Source organism: Sitophilus oryzae, unplaced genomic scaffold (assembly GCF_002938485.1).
Source record: "Sitophilus oryzae breed Bouriz unplaced genomic scaffold, Soryzae_2.0 scaffold_172_pilon_pilon, whole genome shotgun sequence".
Taxonomy (NCBI): Eukaryota; Metazoa; Arthropoda; class Insecta; order Coleoptera; family Curculionidae; genus Sitophilus; species Sitophilus oryzae.
Genome location: NW_022146424.1, coordinates 5,739,212 through 5,760,377, shown reverse-complemented (window position 1 = coordinate 5,760,377; position 21,166 = coordinate 5,739,212). Strand labels below are relative to the sequence as shown.

The 21,166-nt window shown below is 31.3% G+C and overlaps 1 protein-coding gene across 2 annotated transcripts in view; it reads right to left on the bottom strand.

The window, feature by feature from the left end:
• Window positions 1-5,163: 5,163 nt before the first annotated feature.
• Window positions 5,164-21,166, bottom strand: part of LOC115881594 (serine proteinase stubble-like) — a 41,253-nt gene continuing 25,250 nt past the window's right edge. The window contains exons 4-11 of one of the 2 annotated variants that reach the window (XM_030899137.1): window positions 18,052-18,228; window positions 14,030-14,422; window positions 13,312-13,429; window positions 10,876-11,063; window positions 10,651-10,791; window positions 8,141-8,288; window positions 7,883-8,031; window positions 5,164-5,391 (exon numbers count right to left, since the gene is read on the bottom strand). In XM_030899137.1, the coding sequence (XP_030754997.1) occupies window positions 5,192-5,391; window positions 7,883-8,031; window positions 8,141-8,288; window positions 10,651-10,791; window positions 10,876-11,063; window positions 13,312-13,429; window positions 14,030-14,422; window positions 18,052-18,228 (1,514 nt within the window). In that variant the 3' untranslated portion in view covers window positions 5,164-5,191. The remainder of the gene's footprint in view (window positions 5,392-7,882; window positions 8,032-8,140; window positions 8,289-10,650; window positions 10,792-10,875; window positions 11,064-13,311; window positions 13,430-14,029; window positions 14,423-18,051; window positions 18,229-21,166) is intronic. The other variant, XM_030899138.1, reaches the window with a different exon arrangement.

Here is a 21,166-nt window from a genome sequence, read left to right as displayed (position 1 = left end):
ACCGTCGTGCATCACTGGGTAATAAATAAATCCCAGTGAATTATTTGGAAGGTGGTTGTCAAATCGCGAAGGAATTTTTTAATATGGCGCGGTTGCGCGTGCTGTTATAATAACGTTTGGGAAAAATTGCATTTGGCGTCAGAAAAATATAAAAACCAAGTATAAACAGTAGGGAACGCAATGTTTTTATTGAGTCATATTTTTAACAATTGCTTATAATAGTGTGTCATCAGAGAAGGAAGTACTTGATTGCAGAAATCAACCACAACCACTAAAACACATTTTTAAACTCTAGATCCTTATCGCCATAAAAAAACGCGGCCTTATAGATCTATTGTTCTCGTTTCTTGAGTTATAACTCATCATCGGCGCTTTAACAAAAGCCAGTTGTCGACGCACTCAGTGATAAGGTGTTCTGGTGTTTCCCCATTTTCCCCACAGAAACTGCATTCGCCGTTGTTTCTTAATTTCAATCTACTGAAATGTTCTTTGAGGAGACAGTGTCCTGTTAAAAACCCCATGACAATCCGAAGATTGTTCTTACTTAAATCAAGAAAAATACTAGATTTAAGAAATTTGAGAGAATTCCCATTCCAGGTTCGGGATGGAGTCTTCCAGGTCTTGGGTTCCTGCGGTTCTACTTTAAGATGCTTTCCACTTAGGAAGCAGAGCGGTTCTGGTCCAGTTACTGGAGTGTTTGTTCTTTTACTAGCTAGATCGTTTGCTTTTTTATTGCCTTTTATCCCTTGGTGAGCTGGCACTCTGGCACCAATAATAGGAGTACAGTTGTACAAATATAGGAAGAGGCTTGGTGATAGCACCGGATGCGTGTTATTTTATATTTCTCACGTCTCTAGCTATATTTGTTAAGTTGTACTTTATTTTCTTTGCCTCATTTGTTCAGTTTCTCTCTTCTATTTTGATTTAGGCCTACATATACTCAACATTACTGAAGAAAAATAACTATGGCGATTGAAATAAGTGATACTATACCGGGTGCGGTCTTAAAAAAGTGGCTTACCCCTATAACTTTTTTATTTTTGTAGATAAAAAATCGAGATTTGGTATGTTAGTATATAAGATAAATTAGGATTAATTGACGTATTCAATTGTTTTTGACCACTTCCTGTTTCACCGGAAATTACTACAACTTTTGATTTTTAAATAGCACTCCCGGTAATTTTTTACTTTATTCAACAGAAAATACACCCCTGAATAGAATGACATATCATATGTCAACTTTTGACATTTTTGCTTTAAAAAAGTCGTATTTTAATATTCAATCTAATGTGTCTCAAAATGACTTTTGATCAGTGAGTCTTGGAAAGATAGATTTGATCGTCTAATGGTTTTCATGTCTTATCCTGGCCGGTTAAAAGATAACCAAATCGTTTTTTAATCATATTTCAATTTTTTCAGATGGAAAAGGGGTGGCTCATTAGCATATTTGGAAAAATCATTTCTTACGAATAATTTGATACACACACTTGGTATTTCGAGTCAAATTGTCCTTATGAACCGCATGTTACAATTTCAAATAATCCATATGAGAAAATGTCAAAAGTTGACATATGATATGTCATTCTATTCAAGCGACCAAAAACAATTGAATACCGTCAATCAATCCTAATTTAAGTCATAGACCAACATACCGAATCTCGTTTTTTATCTGAAAAAATAAAAAGTTATAGGAGTGAGCCACTTTTGAGACGCACCCGGTATATAAAAAATATATCTAGTTATCTAGTAATCATTAGAAAGAGAAAATAAATGCAACGTACGTTGATTTTACATGTTTAACCAGCTAAATTCCAAAAATTAATCGTAAACATGAGTTTTGTACTTTCTGCCCATCCTTCTAATAGAAGTAATCTGAAAGAAACACAATTTGGCAGTGATTAAAGTGTGATAAAACCAGTGAATCGCATAACATTTTCTTTATCTCAATATTCTCATATTTAATTATAAAATTTAATTATACTTTATTTCTTTTTTTCGATTCACTAATTTATATTCCACTAATTTCCAGGTTCTGAATTAGAATTAACTAATTATATAACTTTTCTTTTTAGCGACCATACCAATTGGTAAGGGGGTATGGGAGGGGGTTAAAAATTTAAAAAAATCGTAACTCCAAAATTACAGTAGCTAGCAAAACGCGGTTTTCAATTTAAGATTAGGAATAATATTTGCAACAAAATTTGTAATAACATCAAAATCAGTCAAAGTCGCAGTTTTTGAGATAAAAAAATTGGAAAAATTCCTTTACTTTGAAACTAAAATAACTGCCTGCTAACTGTCAATAGGTAATAAGCAGAACGTCAGGTATTCTAGTAGCGTATCTGATCTATTTGTTGTTAAATAATTATTATACCTTAATTATTTTAATTAGGAATATATTTTTTACAATAATTTTATGAACAACAGTTTTTTTACAATAACTAAAGCTTCATTCAGAACCTCGCAATTCGTGGAATAAATTAGTGGTTTCAATTAGCGTAGAAGTTTGTTCCTCTAATTTCAATGTAAGTATTCAGAACGTCTAAATTAATGGTAGACATTTTCAATTAGTAGAAAAAGTTATCAAAGTTTTAACTTTTCCACTAAATATACTTCAAATTTGCGAGAAATGTTATTTTGGCCTTTGATTATCTTCCGCCAAGAGAAATTATGGTTAGAAATCAAAAGTTCATTTTTTTTTTCTAAATATTAAGCTTTCTCTATGAATACAACTGACTAACGCAAGCTGTTGCCAGGATATTCTATTAACTTTAATTTTGTTTTTTAAACATTGTGAATGATCGTAAACTAAAGCTTCATTAAGAACCTCGTAATCAGTGGAATAAATCAGTGGTTTCAATTAGCGTAGAAGTTTGTTGTTAATTTCAATGTACCTATTCTCTGATGTAAGCATTCAGAACGTCAAAATTAGTGGTAGACATTTTCAATTAGTAGAAAAAGCTATCGAACTTTTAACTTTTCCAGTAATTACACTTCAAAATGTGCGGGAAATGTCATTTTGGCCTTTGATTATCTCTCGTCAAGAGAAATTGTAGTTAGAAATCAAAAGTCGATTGTTTTATAAGCTAAATATCTTTGAATAAGAAGACCATAGACTAATGTCACCTACTAGAGATAGATTGGACACTGATATAAAACAAATAAATCCTTCACTTAGAGCCCCCTGGTGATCCGGAAGAAACTAATGGAGAGTTTTGGCATGACACAATTTTAGCATTCCGTTATTTATTAACGCTAACTAAAACGGTAACGTTATTAAAGCACAAAATTATTCCTTGTAAAATATAAAAAATATAGACTTGTTTACTATATCTTATGTTTTATTAAATCATTAGAAATGTAACATATTCAAAACTAAAAATAAAATTATGAATACGTAGCACCAACAATAGAGCACATAGCGCCTATTTTTTTGATTTAACAAATAAATTATAATATAGTAAAAATATTATAGACTACTAATTTACTGTTACTAAAAATACTATTTTACCAACTATGTACTTACTTATTTATGATTAAACATTTTTTTATTTCGTTCATAAATATATTATTCCTAAGATGTTTAAAAAAATGTCTTTAATAAAAAAGTTTAGTATCTAACACGAAAATGGTGATCGACCGTAAATATCAAAATGCACAAACTAATAAAAACACAAACTATAAACACAAATCACCTAACTTTCCGGCAAATCAGGAATATCTGAATTAATAATTATTTAAAAATGATTTAAAAATAATTTGACGAATCACCAACATTTTGACAACTAGATCAAAACTAGACCATAGATGATAGTAAATATAGAAGATGTCATGTCATCTTCGTATATAAATTAGAAACCTGTACTTTCATGTCTTTTGCGCCGTCTGGCGATGCGGAAGAAACTAAATTTGTAGTCCCATAAAATTACTATCGAGTGTCTAGGGCCTGAAGAAGACTAAGGAAGGAGCATAATGCTATCCATGTATTCATGTATGGTGGGCGGAAAAAGCACTCTAGAGTGGGAATCCTTGACAGTTCTGTTTGACGATTCATTTGACACATTTGAATTTGATTTGAAATTTTGTGGATTTGTCAGTCTTTACAGAGCTTATTTTATGTTATTTATTATTTATTCTACTACTGATAGTTGTATAAAGGTAGTAAATCTAGATGGAAATTGTGGCAGAACTTAAATTAACAGTGACACTATCGCGATTTATCGAAAAAGACTCGAAAAAATAGTTGGTTGTGTAGCGTGCGGTAGATCTCGGCAAAAATTGAGTGAAATAATGGAACAACTTTTCGCAAAGCTTTTCGCTAGTAAGTGACTATATAATATACATACGTGTAGTAAACCGATGATTTATGAAATTCACTTAAATTAACTAAATTATATATTTTTCTTGCACTTTAGCTTTTATTTATTACTTGTCAAAGATTAGATATCAAAGAATTTAGATACCTTAATTTGACTTACCTGCTTCAGTAGCGTATCGGATGTTTGTGTTAATAAATACTTATTATAACTTATCTATTTTTATTATAATTATATATTTTTATAACAATTTTAATAACTACCAACATTTATTCACAACGTAAAATAAAACAACAAATTATTGAGTCTACCCCACGTCTACCCTACATCATAGTTTTACATTTTTTAAATAAAATTAGAACGACACTGATAAACCGGAATTTAAGTCGGCCATATTTGAGGCCCATCGCGGTGTCCCTAATATTTTTGATATGCTCCTTCCTTAGTCTTCTTATTCAAAGCTAAATATTAAGCTTTCTATATAGATACAACTGACTAAACGATAGCTGTTGCTAGGATATTCTATTAATTTTAATTATGATTTTTAAATATTGTGAATGATCGTAAACTAAAAAGTATAAAGTGTAATTGAAGCCACTAATTTGTTCCACTAATTGCGAGGTTCTGAATGAAGGATTTATTGACTCGTTTATTGAAATTATCGATCCTATCCTATTAAAATTTGAACGGCACTGATGAAACGGTAGTTAAGTAAACCATAATCTTCCTATTCAAAGGAAAATACTGTTTTAAACCCCACTTTATGGTTGGCATTAATGAATTTTTATTATTCTAAGAACATGAACTTAATTCGTGAATTAAAGGTAATATATAATAAAAACACAACTTATTATTTGTAAAAATGTATTTATTTCCTATCTAATAACCGACAGAAGCCAGTCCAGATATTTACTGGCGTCTGTAAAAACTACGTATTCTAGCAAATTGCAGGAACGATGAGTGGCATCGGAGAGGGCTGTGGAAACGATCCCTCTCAAAAAGAACACCCCGTCTTTTCTCATCAAAAATCCGGAACCGCTGTCTCCGTTGCATGGTCCCGTTCCATTTCTATAGCCTGAAATATAAGTCATATTTTTACCATAATATAGTGAGGATGAAAAAAAAAAATAAAAAAAACATACAGAAAGAGATAAACTTTCCGAAACGTTAAGTATTTTTTTCTTTGTTAGGCAAATTTGTATTACTGTAAACATAACTTCTGACAGTGTCCGTTTAGGTTTAACGCAGAAGTGTTTACAAAAAATAACTATTTTATTTTGTAGATTTTCTTGCAGTGCAGTGGCGAAATACCCTTAAAGGATTTTTTTGGAGAGATGAATCCGCCACATACACTATCAGACAAAAGTAGAGCAACACTTCGAGAAATATTTGCAAATCACGATTTTTTAATTATACATGCATGATAATGTATACAGATAAAATAAATTAAAAAACTACGAAGTAGGCTAGGAGTATCCATGATAGCAAGAATTTTTACTAACAAAACAAATGAATTTATTTTGACATTTAGTTTTAAATGCTTAATAGTAACGCGTCAAAAGTAGAGCAACATTCAAATAATTCATTCCCAAGAAGGGTTCTAGCAAAAGTAAATGCCAAAATAATTGTGCGAGGTTTATTTTATGTTTTTTTTAAACATTTCTATGCTGGATTAGTCATGCCAAGAGGAATTCCAATTTCAAAAGACTTGAAGCAGAGTTGTGAATGCATTCATGGAAGGTAACAAACAAGCCGATATTTCAAGACAGTTTATGTTACCCCGGTACAGTGTATCTAAAATAATTTCATCGTATAATGACAGGAGACACTTAGAAAAGTTGCCAAAATCGGGAAGGCCAAAGAAAACAACAGTAATGACCGAGAGACGCATCAAAAGAATTGCTCGAAGTGATCCTTGGAAGTCTGCACCTAGAATTATTGCCGAAATTCCAGAAATTACGGTTGGTATACGAACAGTACAAAGAAGATTAGTAGATGCAAAGTTATTTAGTAGACGTCCAGCTAAAATTCGGAAAGAAATAGAGCAGCAAGGTTGGCATTCGCACGTCGGCATTTAAACTGGACCGTCAATGACTGGAAAAAAGTTCTGTTTAGCGATGAAACGCGCTACAAAATATTCAGTTCTGATGGAATGAGACGTGTGAGGCGACCAATCAATACAAGGTTTAGTCCTAAATACGTAACACCTACAATTAAACATGGTAAAGGCAGTGTATTTTTCTCATGGAATGGGATATAGGCCCTATACACTTTATTAATGACACGATGGACCGATTTGTTTATAGGGATATCATGCAGAATGTTATGCTTCCTTATGCAGAATGGGAAATGCCATTGCGTTTTATTTTCCAACAGGACAACGATCCAAAACACTCTTCACAAGTTGTTCAACAGTGGTTTAGGGAAAATGACGCGCGTTCGAGTTTTGCAATGGCCAGCACAATCCCCAGACCTTAACCCCATTGAAAATCTCTGGGAAGAAGTACAACGTCGTATTCGTTTTCCAAATAAAGAATCCTTGATAGATAAAATTAATGAAGTTTGAATAAATCTTCCCGAAAATGTCATTCAGAAGTTGATTGCTTCAGTGCCGCGCCGTTGTCAGCAAGTTATTAATAATAATGGATATTCTATCAATTATTAATGTATTACTTTCAATTATCATTGTTCTTAAATGTGTTAAATATTTTTTGTTGAAATAAGACACAATAAAATCTCTTGAATACAATTTGTTGCTCTACTTTTGTCGCCCCCATTCTCATCAATTTTTATAATCATTATTATTTACCATTTTTAAACTGATTAAAAGTACACCAAAATTTTGTAAAATATTACTTTTAGTGTAATGATAGTGTGTTAATAAACATAGCCGAAAATCACAACCTAATATAATCTTTCAAAATTTAAACTGCCCCCTGAAGAAATACCGAAAAGTTTAAAGCGTCCATTTTCAAAGTAATTATCTTGTGAGTTTAATTTAAATTTTATTTACTCAAACCCGTGATAATTCTGAAAAAGTGGCATTAAAATTTTAAAAAGCTGTGTGAACCGTGAACTGCAAAAACCATCGTTAATCGTGGCATAACGTCGGTTTCCAATGTTTCATAGGTATTTCATACACGTCCTTATATAAAATAAAGTTTCTTATATTCTACGCGCTCTATTTTATTTAAAAAATTAAAAGAAAATAGTAATAAATTTGAATAAAATATATTTGGCGACATAATTCCGGAAAAAGCCGAACCGCTCCGAAATTATCAAAAGCTTTGGAGAGCAACCGTTGTAAGAATAGCTCCAATTAGTAATTACATTGTCCTTATGGGCATTTTCCAATCTAAATTTTTGTTTCCTTTATCTATGTATATACCTACGATTGAATAATGGTCCTTAGTGTCGAAGATTCTGGCGTTGCTCTTATTGAAGATGGGCGAAATTATGAACATGTCGCTATTATTTATTCAGATGTCATTTAAGTTTGCTTTTAATATGCATTAATAGGTTAATATTTGTTAAATTTATACTAAGTATATTTCATATTTAATTACCAGCACAAAAAGTTTTGTCAGATGTGATGTGGAGGAATGCACCTCCTGCATTTTTGTCGCTTCTTAAACAGCTTTCTTGGCTTACAATGGGCAAACCAATCTGTCTGGGCTCTGCAGTGCTGATGTCTCCATTTTCATCTTTTCCCCATCTAAAAAATAATATATTAACACATCATGAGAATTTATCTACTAATATAATATATAATTCAATTTGAAGCCACGGATTTAACATTAAACTTTAGAAAATAAAATACGTACCCAACAACAATGCCTTCTTTGCCTACTACTATGTTTAAGTCACTTGGACCTGACCATAAGCAAATTGGTCTTATGAGCTTGTTAAATTGTATTGGATCTGGGAAAGTTAGGACTGCTATGTCGGCGTTTGCTGATCCTGTCTCGTAATCTACAAAAAATGTACATTATATACAGGGTTGTTCACCACATACGACACGGAGTATTGTAGCTAAACGATAAGATTTTTACAAATTGTAAGTTTTGGGTTCGATGAAGGACTACTAGGGGTACAATTTAAAAATAATTTTACAAAATAAAGAGTGTCCCAAATAAGTAAAAAATATCAAAGTTGTATTTTTTTAAATAGAACACCCTGTATATTATTACATTTTTTAGTTTCTACGATTAAAATAAATGTAAATTTGATTAAGGTTTATTACACTTAAACCTTACCGTTTTTGAAGTATTTTCAATTTTGTTAAATTGCAGTAAAAATTTTAAGGCTTCATTTGTCCAAGGGTATCAAAGTTTTTAATACTAAATATTTGCTGAAGTTTATTTATTGATCAGTTATTGTGTTGCAATAATAAAAATAATACTACCTTATACAGAGTGTCTAAAAATTTATTTTAAATAATTATTAGCTTTAAACGGTAATAACTTGTTTAATTTAAATAGAACACCCTGTATATTTTATGAGAATCAGATGCACAATTTAATTGTCTATCAAATTGTATTATACCATTTTTTACCTATCTCTTTAAGTTTCCGTAGAAAATGCATTTTCTTGTAATTTAGAACTTATTTATCAATATACCCATGGAATATTGACATTTTAGATTATTTTTAAAGATGTACCAAATTTTTTAAAGAGTACAGATAGTAATATTGTCGATATAATTCGTTTATTTCATTAAAAAATAAAAAAAAACTGTTTAAATATTTGTTAAAGAGGACCAATTAATATGATTCCAGTATTCAAACTACATTAACTGACTGTTTGCGTTGATTAATAATAATTGCCCCAAATACTAAAAAACTGAGTTTTGTATGTGTATTAGACAGTGTGGTAAAAAATAACACCTTAAAAATTATATTTCATTTTTTAATGAATGCTTATTTATAACAACAGAGACGTTCATTTTGATAACTTATTAATATATTGATTTCTGACTCAAATCCACATTTATTTAGCATAATTTATTAACGAACACAATTAAGTATGTAATTAATTAGTATATGGACCGAAATAATGGTGTTATATTTAATTAATGGTATACTCTTTTATAAAGATTTAAATAGTTTTCTTTTTGCATACAAATGGGCTAGTATCGTTTTACATTTTGTACATTTGTTGCTTTAAAAACAATCTAAAATGTCAATATTCCATGGGTATATTGATAAATGAGGTCTAAATTATAAGAAAATGCATTTTCTACGGAAACTTGAAGGGATAGGTAAAAGATGGTATAATACAATTTGATAGACAATTAAAATATACAGGGCGTTCCATTTAAATTAAAGAAGTCATTGGCGTTTAAAGCTAGACATTATTTAAAATAAATTTTTAGACACTCTGTATAAGGTAGTATTATTTTTATTATTGCAACACAATAACTGATCAATAAATAAAATTCAGTAAATATTTAGTATTAAAAACTTTGATACCCTTGGAGAAATGAAGCCTTAAAATTTTTACTGCAATTTCACAAAATTGAAAATATTTCAAAAACGGTAAGGTTTAAATATAATAAACCTTAATCAAATTTACCTTTATTTTAATCGTAAAAACTAAAAATGTAATTATATACAGGGTGTTCCATATAAAAAAATACAACTTTGATATTTTTTACTTATTTGGGACACTCTGTATCTTGTAAAATTATTTTTAAATTGTACCTCTAATAGTCCTTCATCGAACCCAAAACTTACAATTTGTAAAAATATGATCGTTTAGCTACAATACTCCGTGTTGTATGTGGTGAGCAACCCTGTATACAGAGCAAGTAAAATAGTAATTTGAATTCTGTTAACTGCATATCGGAATTATTTAGTAGTAGTCCATTTAACAGAATTGCATAAAAAATTAATTCGACAGATTATTAGTTAACGTATATCATAAAATTTTCTAGAGTTGTCACCTATACTGAATGAATTATTGTGAAATAGTTAATGCAGCTTATGTAAGTCTATCTGGAATTTCTGCAATATTTTTCAGAATCTAAATTTTACAATTCGTTTTACTGTAAATGTATGTACGTTTTGTTTAGTGATTTTTTAAGAAATAAACCAAAATTCCAATAATAATTGTTATCCGGTGTGTTAAATCCATAATTAATAATATAATCGGTAGAATTGCTATTTGATGCAGTTGTGTTAAATGAACTATTTTTCTGATACTATGCAATTATTAACAAAATTGAAACGATTATGTCAAAAATAGAATACTACAAGTACCATATTTAATTCATTTGTACTATTATCATTTGTTATTATATTTTGTTTAGTTAGGACTGTAATAATTCACATACCAGGATGAACAATTATAGATTCGGGTTCCAGCATTTTTTCTCCAGCAGATGTAACCCATTTTCTTATATTTAATTTTCCGAATACGCACAACAGTTCATTCGGTTTGATTCTCCTAGTCTCCAACTTCACACAATGGGCGGCTAAATTGAATAATTAACATTATTAAATTATTATTAATTTTCTATCCCCAATCAGTGTTAAATAATATTAGATAATAAACTTACCAGTCACCACATGTCTGTTGGAAATAAGCGACCCGCTGCATATGTAGCTGAGACTGACGTTTTCCAACTGACGGAAAATAGCTACCAGCCACGGATAAGCTCCTCTGGGTACTGAGTGACCGTTAACTACCAGAGAGTTTGTAGCTATGGGTCGCCCGCAAATGTTTTCGATGTTCTCCAAAGCATTGCTACAAAAATGTTGAAATTATTACTATCGTAATTTATTAAATACATGTGTCATGTGTTTAAATAAAATACGGTTTTTTATATGTAACATACTGTATTTTATTATTATTGAATAGAAAACATTTTCCCATATAATTTAAAAGCTTTGAGTCGCGTCCGCTGCAAGAGCAGGGTGAAATAGTATTTACATTATCCTTATGAGTACTTTCCAATCTAAACTTGTTTCATTTATCTATGGTTATTGTAAAATAGAATAGGAATTGTATTAGTTTTCTTGGAACTTTAGTTTCGGAGATATAAATTTAATCGGACCTTTTTAAAAAAATTAATTTTATTTTTCAGAAACTATTTGAGACAGAGTTTACCAAAAATGCTTTTTATATCTACTAGTGGGTAAATGAATTTGTAGATATATTACGACTTTTCTTGGAACTTTAGTTTCGGAGATATAAATTTAATCGGACCGTTTTAAAAATTTAATCTTATTTTTCAGAAACTATTTGAGACAGAGTTTACTAAAAATGCTTTTTTATCTACTAGTGAGTTCTTGGAACTTTAGTTTCGGAGATATAAATTTAATCGGAACTATTTGAGACAGTGTTCAACAAAAATGCTTTTTATATCTACTAGTGGGTAAATGAATTTGTAGATATTTTACGACTTTTCTTGGAACTTTAGTTTCGGAGATATAAATTTAATCGGACCTTTTTAAAAAAATTAATTTTATTTTTCAGAAACTATTTGAGACAGAGTTTACCAAAAATGCTTTTTATAACTACTAGTGGGTAAATGAATTTCTAGATATATTACGACTTTTCTTGGAACTTTAGTTTCGGAGATATAAATTTAATCGGACCTTTTTAAGAAAATTAATTTTATTTTTCAGAAACTATTTGAGACAGAGTTTACCAAAAATGCTTTTTATATCTACTAGTGGGTAAATGAATTTCTAGATATATTACGACTTTTCTTGGAACTTTAGTTTCGGAGATATAAATTTAATCGGACCTTTTAAAAAAAAATAATTTTATTTTTCAGAAACTATTTGAGACAGAGTTTACCAAAAATGCTTTTTATATCTACTAGTGGGTAAATGAATTTGTAGATATATTACGACTTTTCTTGGAACTTTAGTTTCGGAGATATAAATTTAATCGGACCTTTTTAAGAAAATTAATTTTATTTTTCAGAAACTATTTGAGACAGAGTTTACCAAAAATGCTTTTTATATCTACTAGTGGGTAAATGAATTTGTAGATATATTACGACTTTTCTTGGAACTTTAGTTTCGGAGATATAAATTTAATCGGACCTTTTAAGAAAATTAATTTTATTTTTCAGAAACTATTTGAGACAGAGTTTACCAAAAATGCTTTTATATCTACTAGTGGGTAAATGAATTTGTAGATATATTACGACTTTTCTTGGAACTTTAGTTTCGGAGATATAAATTTAATCGGACCTTTTTAAGAAAATTAATTTTATTTTTCAGAAACTATTTGAGACAGAGTTTACCAAAAATGCTTTTTATATCTACTAGTGGGTAAATGAATTTGTAGATATATTACGACTTTTCTTGGAACTTTAGTTTCGGAGATATAAATTTAATCAGACCTTTTTAAAAAAAATAATTTTAGTTTTCAGAAACTATTTGAGACAGAGTTTACCAAAAATGCTTTTTATATCTACTAGTGGGTAAATGAATTTGTAGATATATTACGACTTTTCTTGGAACTTTAGTTTCGGAGATATAAATTTAATCGGACCTTTTAAGAAAATTAATTTTATTTTTCAGAAACTATTTGAGACAGAGTTTACCAAAAATGCTTTTTATATCTACTAGTGGGTAAATGAATTTGTAGATATATTACGACTTTTCTTGGAACTTTAGTTTCGGAGATATAAATTTAATCGGACCTTTTTAAGAAAATTAATTTTATTTTTCAGAAACTATTTGAGACAGAGTTTACCAAAAATGCTTTTTATATCTACTAGTGGGTAAATGAATTTGTAGATATATTACGACTTTTCTTGGAACTTTAGTTTCGGAGATATAAATTTAATCGGACCTTTTTAAAAAAATTAATTTTTTGTTTTCAGAAACTATTTGAGACAGAGTTTACCAAAAATGCTTTTTATATCTACTAGTGGGTAAATGAATTTGTAGATATATTACGACTTTTCTTGGAACTTTAGTTTCGGATATATAAATTTAATCGAACTTTTTTAGTTTTTTCAATAAAATCTTACCCATTTGGTCTGCCTCGCTGTGGTATATCTGGTATGCTAGTTGAACTAGGTACACTATTGGGCTCGAATAGAACGGGTCTTTGCGAAGTTCTCGAATTCAAGAATGGATTGTTATCAACTAAAAATAAAAAACAATTTTAGTATTGGTAAAACCAAATATACAAGGTGAGTCTTAATTAAGTGCAAATATTTTAGGGGTAGTATATTTTGACCCAAGAAACACGATTATGAGTTTCGCGAAAAAAATTGAAAATTTGAAATCTTTTAAAAAAAAATGGATTTTTTAGTTTTTAGTTAAAAAACATAATTGTTGATAATATGGCAACATAGGTAGAAGATTAAATTTACAAAAAAAATTCAGTGGTTCTCAAAATTTTAGCAAAAAGTATTTCTTTTGGAAATTTTCAAAGTAAAATAACTCGATTATTTTGGATTTACTTGAAAAACGATAAAATTTTTTAGTTTTTAGTTAAAAAACATGATTTCTTGATAATATGGCAACATAGGTAGTAGTTGGTTTGGTTTCATATGATACGAGGGGAGTAAAAAAATGCAACCATTTCAAATTCGTCCTGCATTTCAGGAACGCAGAGAAATTTTTTTTTGGTAAATTTTTTTGACAAAAATAAAATCTGACGTGCTTCTTATGAACCGTTCATTTGGGCTCAATAATGAGACACCCTATATAAGCAGTGTCACTTTAAGTACAAGAACTTACTTTGTATTGATGTATCATCGGTAGGTTCTGGTGTGGAAAGCCCGACAAAAAACGGATTTTGAGGAAAAGCCTGGTTTGGATTCCCTCCAGGTGACTGCTGGGGTGGGTCTGTTGGAGGTGGACCTGGAGGTGGCCCTGGAGGTGGACCTGGACGTAGACCTGGGGGTACCCAAGGATCTCCAGATGAACCGTATTCAATCTTGGGTCGAGGTCCTTTAGGGTTGAACTTATGTCGATTCGGTCCTTTCGGCCGATTCCTACTATTGTCAACTCTGCCACTCTCGGCGTCTATCTCCAACACTTCTACGGTAGGATCGTTATTACTTGTGTCTCTTCTCACGTCGATAGGGTAGTTTTCAGGAGGAGGTGGTGGTGGTGGTGGTGGGTTGTTATCTGAAAAAGAAGAAAAATAGTTGTTTTAGACTTAATTGTCGTTTAGATTTTTACCATAGTAGAAGGAAAAGAGTAGTCCCACTGTCCCAAATATTTTCTGCCAGCCGACAAAATTCGGCAGATTGTTGGCAGCATGCAGAGCGCTTCAGTTGAGATGTGTCCTAAAACAGAGTGGGATTGCCATTTTTCAATTAAATGGAATTGTACTATTCCTTAAATGATAGATAAAAATATTTTCGTGTAATATTTCAACCAATGACCAAACCAATTTTTTAAATTTATTGTATACCATTATATACAGGCTGGTCCAAATTGTATTCGGGAAACTTCGGCAGCATATTCCGCAGCAGCATATAATGCTTCGTTTCGGTAATACAGGGTGTAGAAGTTTTTTATTCATTTTTATTTCAATTTTATCCAAATAATTGCTGAACTAACGTCGATATTTGGTAAAAAATTGGTGTCTGGGAGTTTCTTGACATGATAAATTTGATTTTGATGTCAATATGATGCCGCCTTGTAGAGGGCGCCGCCTATATATTTTTGAACTGGTTTGAAGAGTAATAGCCACGTAAATGGCGCCACCTAGAAATGAAAATGATGTCAAAAACACCCAGATACCGACTAGAGTTCAGAAATTATTTGGAAAAAAAACGAAATAAAAATAAAACTTCTACACCCTGTATCTCGGAATTTTAAGATATACATTTATACGAACTTTTTTATTTATTTTCATTTACAAAACATGCTGCCGAAGTTTCCCGAATACAATTTGGACCATCCTGTATAATAAGTTAGGTAAGGTTACAGAATGTGACAGAAAAAGAACAAAGGATTTAACGAGGAGTAAAGCTACTAGATTTCTTCTACTATTGTATTACCATTCAATAAAAAGATCAAGGAAGGAGTTTTAAAAGCCATTTCCGTATTTATACATTACATTAAAAACGGAAACCACGTCATGGTAACCAATGAGAAAAACTATTTGTGTCAGTAAAATTTGACTTTGAATTTTTTACATTTGACCAATGCATTGAGAAGTTATACTGGAACCAAACAGCACAAATAAAATTGTCCAATACCATGTCCAATCCCATACAAGTTAGAAGGGGGTGCGACAGGGTTGCGTGCTGTCTCCACTCCTATTAAGGATGATTCACGGTACACCGGACCGTACCCGAGCCGGGCACGTTCCGTAAAGTAGACACCGAGCCACGTCCGGGCCTTCAATATATGCTACACCGAGTGGACAACGGGGATCATGTCCGTGCCGATTATATTCTAGAAAACAGTGTTGCCGCAGTGGTACATTTGTACCAAATTTGATACTTTTAATTCTATTTGGTACAGTGGTACTACATTTTCAAATCCAGGATGATTTGGTACAGTAATTATTTCCCACGCGCACCGAAAATGAATAGATATTTAATAATTATTGTCGTTGATATTGCATTAAACGCGCTTACCGATACCATTCGGAGACAATCCGCATTAATTAACGACGTAGTATAAACGTTGTAATGTCTATAGCGTTGCCTATATTAAATAACCCGAAGAAAAAACTTGAAAATTTACTGTTTCTAACATGCTTCTATATTTGCGTTTTTTTTTAATAAAATTTAAGTTTTCCAAGTATTGTGTGTAGTATTAGAATTACTTAGATTTCTTCAACCTATACATACTTATAATTGGGTTTTCTGAATTTCTATTTCATGTTTTTCGTCTCGATTTGTGTCTTTCTCCAGGAAGTTTTTTTTATGTAGAAATTTATGAAGAAATTCACAACGACCAAACCGGTTAAAGTCATTTGCAGATGTATTTTGTTGTGCTTTAAAAAATTGTACCAAAGTGGTACATTTTTAGTTTATAATGTGGTTCGCGCTAAAAGTTGGGTGCGGCAACACTGCTAGAAAACAGTCGCTATAGGCCCGTAGACGAACGAAGTATTTAGCCGCGGCGTTTGCCGCAACGGGGCCGGACCGTAGCGGATCCGAGGAAAAACGTACACCGACATTTCTTGGACGGGGCACGGACGGGTTCCGGCGAAGCTCGGACCGTGCTCGGCTTAGCATGAATATACCTATAAGTATAAATAACATTTGACAATGTTTGGCCGTGCCCTCACCGTCGCACGGCCCCGGCCCGTCACGGTGTACCGTGAATCATCCTTTTAATTTATACTTAGAAGCTATTTTCCAAGAGCCTCTGGAGGACGTGGAAATGGGGGTCAAAATTAATGGAGTGTGGATTAATAATATCCGCTATGCCGACGATACGGTCTTAATTGCAGACAATATACACGACCTACAACAACTGGTCAACAAGGTAGGAGAACAGAGCAAAGCAATGGGTTTAAACATCAACATCAAGAAAACCAAATTTATGATTATATCCAGAAATCCAGATGTGTTTATAAACTCCATCCTAACATTTAACCATAGAAAGAGTAGATAAATTTAAGTACTTGGGCATCTGGCTCTCCGAAGATTGGACATCAGACAAGGAAATTAAATGTCGCATCGAACAAGCTCGGCAGGCATTCTTGAGGTTTCGAAAAGTACTTGTCTGTTCTGATTTTGACCTTAGCCTTAGATTAAGATTCGTAAAGTGTTATGCGTGGTCGGTGCTCCATTATGGTATGGAAGGGACATTGAAAGCAGCTACCATCAACAAATTGGAGGCTTTTGAGATGTGGCTATATCGCAGACTCCTGAAGATACTTTGGACGGCTAGATTGACAAATGAGGAAGTTCTCAGACGCGTTGACAAAGAGCGTGAATTATTTGAATTGATTAAAAAGAAAAAGACTGCATACCTGGGGCACATAATGCGAAACCCCAAATATCAATTCTTGCATTTGTTGATAGAAGGCAAGATCGAAGGCCGGAGGGGTATCGGAAGGAAGAAAATGTCTTGGCTGAGGAATATTAGACAGTGGACAGGGCTACTAGATGTTCAGTCGTTAATACACACCGCCCGGAACAGAGAAGCAATGGAAAATGTTATCGCAAACATCTATTAATGGATCTGCAATAGAAGAAGAGAAATTTGACTTTTCTCTCAATTCGTTCTCTGATCAATTTTTAATTTTTGCGAATTTGCATGGTTTATTTGTGTTTATTTTTTTACGGAATGTGTTTAAATCTGGGAAGAAGAAGTATCAAGGCTCAATTTATAGTGATATTAATGTCAAAATTAAAAAAAAACTACATAAATAGTTACTCGTGCATAATTCCCATACTAAAAATATAAAAAATAGTGGAACGATTTTTAATTAGTAAGTAATTGTAAAGGTGTGAGGTAGTAAATCAGCCTCTTTCAGAACCTCGAAATTAGTAGAATAGTTAGTGGTTTCTATTAGCGTAGAAGTTTGTTTCCCTAATTTTAATGTAATCATTCACAACGTCAAAATTAGTGGTGGTAATTTTCAATTAGTGGAAAAAGTTAAACAAACTTTTAACCTATTTTTAAAATATTGAAACACTATCTCGGTCTTACCAATTATGTTAATATATTTCTTCCTTTTTTTATTTTCCTTTTTGTATTTTTTTTTTATTTTTATATATTTTACATATTTCTATAAATATATATTTCTTCCTTAATCTTTTTAGTCAATGGCTCTTACGTACAGTTAGGGGTTAGTTGTCCTCGCCATATATAAATTAGAAAGTTGTTACCTCCGGTATTAGGAGCTATGTTGTTGAAGGTACCTTCGACGGTAGGGTCGGAGTTTGAGATCAGTGGCGTCACGCCTAGGCTGAGTTTGTGTTGGATGTTGATGGTGGTGAGTACAGGTACGAGATGAACTAGAAGAGATTAGGGTATATTAGTTGTAGTTTTTTAATATATACAGGGTGGTCCAGGCTTCCGAAAAAATTCTATATTATGTTTTTGGGTTTGTGATTTTTAACTCTACGCCTATTATTAAAAGAACGAAAATAAAATTTTGTTATACAGGGTGGTCCGAATTGTATTCCGGAAACTTCGGTAGCATATTCTGCGCATAAAAATAAGTAAAAAAGTTCGTATAAATGTAAGTCCTAAAATACTTAGTTTCGGAGATACAGGGTGTAGAAGTTTCATTTTTATTTCGATTTTTTCTAGATAATTTCTGAAGAAACGTCAATATCAGGATGAAAATTGGTGTCTGGGAGTTTTGTGACACGACAAATTTAATTTTGATGTCAAAATGACTCCTATTTGTAGGGGGCGCCATCTACATGCATTTTGACTGTTTTGAAGAGTAATAACTTTTCGACGGTACCTGTATAAAACTACTGACTAAAAAAATATAAATTTCCATGACTTTTTACGTAAAAAATATCTCTTGGTAAAAATCGCTACGAGCAACCGTTCTCAAGATATTTAAAACGGAAATCGTCAATACATGTCATTATTGACAAAAAATAAGCACACCTTGAATAGAGAGAGTTATTTGACTGAAATAATAAATTTTTATTTTTTTAAATTAATCATAAATTTTTCTGCGAAAAAATGATGATTAAACAGTTTCTGTTGAACTTTTGGCAAAAAAAGATTTCAAATTTAAGATTTCAGTCTAATAACTATTTGGTCAACATTGTCAACATGTTTAATTTGTCAATCATGACAGGTATTGATAATTTCAATTTCAAATATCTCGAGAACCATTACTCGTAGCGATTTTTACCAAGAGACCTTTTTTATGTAGAAAAAGTTGTAAATGTGTATTTTTTTACTCAGTGGTTTTATACAGGTATGGATGAAAAGTTATTACTCTTCAAACCAGTTAAAGCATATGTAGGTGGCGCCCTCTACAAGTAGAAGTCATATTAACATGAAAATCAAATTTCTCATTGCCAAAAACTCCCAGACATCAATTTTCATTCAAATATTGACGTTACTTCTTAAATTATTTGGAAAAAAATGGAAATAAAAATGAAATTTTTACACCCTGTATTTCCGAAACTAAGCATTTTAGGACATAAATTTATACGAAATTTTTTACTTATTTTAATCTGCAGAATATGCCGCCGAAGTTTCTGGAATACAGTTCAGACCACCCTGTATATTAAAAAAAAACAATTTTCTCATTAAATATCTATTTTAGGTTTAGAAAATGCTTGGTAAAACAATAAGATTAAACAAAGCTCTGTTTGATTATGATACAAAATATAGTGTCCTCTGTTTAAAATAGTGGAGAAAAATACAACAATTAACTATGACTCACCCTGTATATATCAAACAAGATTGAGACAAATTTTCGTAGACCAAATTTTGTTTGTTACTACTATTATACAATACTTCCTGTCAAAAAAAATTTGAGAGTTTTTGAGAGATTTTTTTTTTCAAAAACAACTCGGTATAGTATATTATGGTATTTTTGGAATGGAAATTTAATGGAAAATCCACTGAGCTGAAAAATATATAGCATTCCATTCAAAAACATTCAACTTTAGTTTGAAAATATGTTTGATCACCCTGTATGATGACAAAAATATTTTCAAAATGTGCGTTACCATTGCCCCCATATTACTAAAAAAATGAGATAAATATCACAAACCAAAAACCTAATATTGAGTTTTTGCGGAAGCCTGAGTCACTCTGGACTTATATATTATACCACAGCCTATTCAAAACCAGCCTGCCGGTTTAAGCACCATTTGCATGAAAGTTTGAGCATATATGTACCTAAATATTAGCTTATTTTATGTAAGAAGTCGAGTTCTGAACTCCATTGAAACTTTGTTTAAAAAATGACCGAGAGACACGCGAATACTCGAAAAAAAGCGAAGAATACCAGCTGGTACTAAAGCGGCCCATACATTATCAAACAAATTGCGCAACGCAGGCTGTTGCGCAACGAGTTGCCAATGTATGATAGTGTTTGATGCGTTGCGCAATTGTTTGATGAGTTTCAAGAATATTTGAATTCTTTTGTGCAACGGACTGTTTGCGCAACGCGTTGTGTAGTGTATGTGTGTGTTGCGCTTCGTTGTGCAATATTTTAGTTCTTTCATCCAAATTCTTTGTTTTCTTTTTCGTTTTTTGGTTTGTCACATCATCTAGGGTATATACGATAATAATTGACGCAATGGCAATTGAGGACATGATTGTTTCTCAAACAATGCACAACTTTTAATAAAAAGTTTGATCAAAATTTTACTAAGTGCATGGGCAACGGAACGTTGCGCATCGCTTTGTTGCGCACCTTGTTTGATAGTGTATGGACCGCTGAATCAGTTGTGATAATAATATTTTAAAAAGCTGTAAGAATTTATTTTGTTTTTATTTTTAATTTTTTAATTAACTTCTTTAAAGAAACAAAACTATAATATCTGCATCTTCAATAATGTTATTATGTGCCTGGTTTGGTTTGGTCTACATATATTCCATTAATATTTCTCCATGATATGTTTTTTTCAAAATAAAATTCATATATTATTTAAATTATTAATAAAGATTATCTGCTCGTTTTAAATAGATGCAAATGAGATATAATTCAGAAGTAAATATTAAATTTACCAATTATAAGCTTATTTGCATTGAATGCCTATACAAATATGAATAAGTAGAGGTAATTGAATTTGTGATGAACGTTTGCTTATTATATAATAACAGTCATTTAAAAAACTGTGTATAAATATTAACAGACATCTTTAGCAAAAAATACTTTTCAGAATTACTTAAACGTAAATAAATAACAAAGAGAATTTTTTGTATGAACAGCAACTTTTTAATTTCGGATTTTTGAAAAAGTATTGA